At 26.1% G+C, this 5,000-nt stretch overlaps 1 protein-coding gene across 1 annotated transcript in view; it reads left to right on the plus strand.

Moving 5' to 3' along the window:
• The window catches only part of LOC113801220 (uncharacterized), a 39,108-nt gene that overhangs the window by 17,422 nt on the left and 16,686 nt on the right, over positions 1 to 5,000 (plus strand). Inside the window, exon 5 of the mRNA XM_070121515.1 lies at positions 332 to 460. Within this exon, the coding sequence (XP_069977616.1) occupies positions 332 to 460 (129 nt within the window). The remainder of the gene's footprint in view (positions 1 to 331; positions 461 to 5,000) is intronic.

A 5,000-nucleotide genomic window follows, 5' to 3' on the forward strand; every position in this document is an offset into this window, starting at 1 on the left:
TATTTTTTTTTACAAACAATTACTTCATTTTTATATCACGAGAAATTAGTAATTGATGACCTTACTCTTACAAATAACTTCGTAAAAGGATATATCATACCTACTACCTTGTACGTATCATTATAACCATTGGTGTTGTTACTAATAAAACCCGATTTCCCCAAAGCCACCAATAACAGACAGCAATCCAGACAACCTAAGCATGTTAATCCCCCCCCAGTCCATCCACCATAACTCTTCCCCCATAAACAGCTTACGTCGCTCAGCCAAAGAAGCCGCTGGTATTGACGAAAATATGTCTGCCTTGTCAATATCATGTTTTCCTTGCCAGTGCTGGAGGCGGCGGGGTCTCAGCTCGCCTTGTCGTCGGTGACCCGTGAAGACACCGGAGCTTTCCTTTGTGTATCCTCTAACGGCATTCCTCCAGCGGTGTCGGCGCGGGCGCAGGTCTTCGTGAAATGTGAGTATTTGCGGCGGCGGCGTCTGGGGGTGGAGGGGGGGGGGGTCGTCAGGCTTTTGGAAAGCGTATATGTATGTATGAATGAACACAAATGCATATGTATGTGTATATATGTATGTATATATATATATATATATATATATATATATATATATATATATATATATATATACACACACACACACACACACACACACACACACACACACACACACACACACACACACACACACACACACACACACACACACACACACACACACACACGCACATACATATATATATATATATATATATATATATATATATATATATATATATATACATATACACATATGATATATATATATATATATATATATATATATATATATATATATATATACATATACATATACACATATATATATATATATATATATATATATATATATATATATATATATACATATATATATATATATATATATATATATATATATATATATATATATATATACATACATATATATATATATATATATATATATATATATATATATATATATATATATATATATATATATATGGGGGGGGAGAGAAGTGTGTGTGTATTGTATGTGTGTGCGTGTGTAGGAACATACACACACATGTTGTCTGTCAGCCTATCTATCAATCTGTCTATTTACATACAGGTAGGCTAGTGTATACATGAATACATACATACATACACATAAACACATAAACACATACACATAAATACAAACATACATTTCACACACTCATGAATAGCAGCAGCTGAAATGCCCGGAGGAAAATGTATACTGAAATTCTCAGAATTACAGACTTGGAATACAGAGAACGTTTTGAAAGTAAATTTACCATGTAGATAAGAAGGAGATGTCACATGCATGATTATACTTTTGGAGACATCTAGTCTGGTCCTCCTGGTAAGTATGGTCTCGTCTTTCTTATTCCTGTATAGTTTTTATTGTGAAATGTTAACTAATTGTCTTATATAATTACTGTATATTCGAATTGGAAGTGATGATGATGATACTAACGATGATGATATTGATGATAATGATGATTATCATAATTATTAAAATAAGCAGGGGAATAATAACGGGGTAATGATAATGCTAGTAATATTAACAATAAGGATAATAATGATGATGATAAAAAAAAGTAATGAAGATCAATTATGATTTTAAAAATACTGATAATAAGGATAATGATAATGATGATAATGTTAATAACAATGTGATGGTGATCAAAATAATAATAATAATGATGATAAAGATAAGAATCATGATAATAATGACAACAACAATAAAATGATGAATATTAACAAAAGTCATCTTCATGAAAATAGAAATAAATATTTTATTTTAAAATTGCTAAATACGAAAATAATAGTAATAACAATGATAACAACAACAACAACAATAATAATAATACTAATAATAATAATAGTAATAGTAATAATAATAATAATATTAATAATAATGATAATAATAATGACAATAAAAACAAGAATAATGGTAAAGATGAAAAATAAAACAACAATAGTAGGAATAATGATATAGATAATAATAGGAATAATAGTAATGGTGATAATCATAATAATGATAATGTTGATGATAATAGTAATAATGATAATATCAATGATTATAATAATAATAATGATAATAACAAAACTAATAATAATAATAATAATGATAATAATAATAACAATTATTATTATTATTGTTGTTTTGTTATTATTATAATTATTATGATTATTGTTATTATTATTATCATTATTATAATGATAATGATAATGACAATAATAATAATAATATTATTATTATTATTATTATCATTATTAATAGTAGTAATGATAATGAAAATCATCATAATGATAATGATGGTGATAATAATCATGATGATTATGCAAATAATAATAATCATTGTAATGCTAATAATAATCATACAATCGAAATAATGATGATGATGATGATGATGATGATGATGATGATGATGATGATGATGATGATGATGATGATGATGATGATGATGATGATGATGATGATGATAATAATAATAATAATAATAATAATGATAATAATAATAATAATAATAATAATAATAATAATAATAATAATAATAATAATAATAATAATAATAATAATAATAATAATAATGATAGTGATAATGATAATGATGATAATATTATTATTAATAATAATTATAATAATAATAATAATAATAATAATAATAATAATAATAATAATAATAATAATAATAATAATAATAATAATAATAATAATAATAACAACAACAATAATTATAATTATAGTAATAATAATAACAATAATAGTAATAATGATAATAATATTGATCAGAAAAAGAACAGTAATAATGATATAATGATATAATTACTATTAGATAGATACTATAGATAAATAACATAAATCCTAATTGTGATAATAGTAATAATAATAATAATGATAATGACAGTGGTAATAATCATAATAATAATCAAAGTTGGATAATAATTATCATAATGATGATAACAATAATACTCGTGCTAATAACAATAATAATGATGATAATATTATGATCATCATCACCATCACAATAATGGAGATAATAATATTAATCATAATAATAACAATTACAACAACAACTAATAACAATAATAATAATAGTAATGATAATAATAAAATCAATAATAATATTAATAATAACAATAATAGAAACAATGATAATGTTGATAACAACAATAACAAAAGCAATAATAATAAGAGGAACTAGAATAATGATGGTAATAAGTAGTAGAAGATAAATAAATAAATAAAGAAAAATACATAATCGATGTTCAGAAAAATGAAAGTAACTTTGCAACACTATTCAAGAAGCGAATAATGCAGCGGCAAATGAAAGCCTTGAGGCCAGGGGTTGAATTAATCATTCTTGGTTTCGCATTAGGGACTGTATTTCATGCAACATTTGGCAAAGTTTTCATCATTACCGCCAGTGTTATTAGTTGGTATGAAAGCCATTGTTATTTCTCTCAGAACACGTAGATGCAGTAAGAGCTGTGTTAGGGAGAGGTTGTAGTTATTATGGTGACGAAGATCGTCGTCATAATTGTTATTATTGCTGTGCTTGTGTTATTCTTGCATGATGATTATTGTCGTATTATCATTTTGTTTCTATTTGTTTTTTCTTCTTCATCTTGTTATTTCATCATTTTGTTTGATCTTCTTTAAAGTTGCTCTTGCTATCATCATTTCTGTTATCATTATAATTATCATCACTAGTTTTACCTTCATAATCATTATCATTATTGTCAGTGTTATTATCATTATCATCTGTTAATATTGATACTTTTTATCGCTATTCTTATTCTTATCATATTATTTTGTTATCATTACTGTCATCATCATTATCAAACTATTCATCATATTTCCTTATATGCAGAAATAAACAGAATGATCCTTCGTCTCATACGTACCTCATATGTAGGGCAGCAGTAGATTAGAATGGAGTGCTTTCTGAGGAGTTTGCAATTATTAACGAGCTGAGACAGGAGATAATGAGGCTACCACTCTTCTCGGTGTCCATAGAGCCTCTGATGGGAGGATTAAATGAGGCTAAATTGGGTTGTTATATGGACAGCGTAGGTTCAAATACATTTGCATATGCTGATGATGCTGCCATGCTCTCTCCATTTGTAGTCCATTAAAAATATTAATTGTTATGGATCAGCTTTGTGGAGTTAAATTGGATTTGATGTTTAATCCAGTAAAGTATTCTTTGTTAATTTTCTGACATGTAGATAAGTTCTAAAAGCGTAATCAGGACCAAGAAGTATTGGAAAGAAGAAAAAAATCTCTTTTTATCACTTTTGGTGATTTGGTTTATATAAAATATGCAGCTTGAAACGCTGAAATGAATTCCAATCCACAGCAATTCACCAAAAAATATCTAATAAATATCGTATGATTTTATATCGTTGGTCTGTGTGGAACTATATAAATGGAAATTAATTGTTAAAGGTTTGGCATATATATATCCGTACATGTCTATAAGTTACACCCAGAACCAAATCCTATATAATCCCAAATTTCATAGACACATTTTTATATAGTGACAACAATTACCGAGAAAACAATTAACTTTATTATGACTGGCCTAAACCACCTATTCTATGAAATAGCCATTTAATTTAAAATAGCCTCCTTTCATGTTCCATATATACTACCAAACATTAAAATAATCCTAAGAAATTTTATAATCAAATATGATAATACATTATGTAGAAATAAAATAGAGAAATAAATGGTTAATAAAAGTATAAATAATGTAAACTGACATAAATAAATGGTTAATAGAAGTATAAATAATGTAAATTGACATAAATAAGTAGTTAATAAAAGTATAAATAATGCAAATTGATATAAATAAATGGTTAATAGAAGTATAAATAATGTGAATTGGCAGTCACAGATCATCAAAACGAACGCATGACATCACTAATGAAACGAACACAACGTTTTGGCTGTAGAGGAAG

This window comes from Penaeus vannamei, chromosome 5 (assembly GCF_042767895.1).
Source record: "Penaeus vannamei isolate JL-2024 chromosome 5, ASM4276789v1, whole genome shotgun sequence".
NCBI classification, from domain to species: domain Eukaryota; kingdom Metazoa; phylum Arthropoda; class Malacostraca; order Decapoda; family Penaeidae; genus Penaeus; species Penaeus vannamei.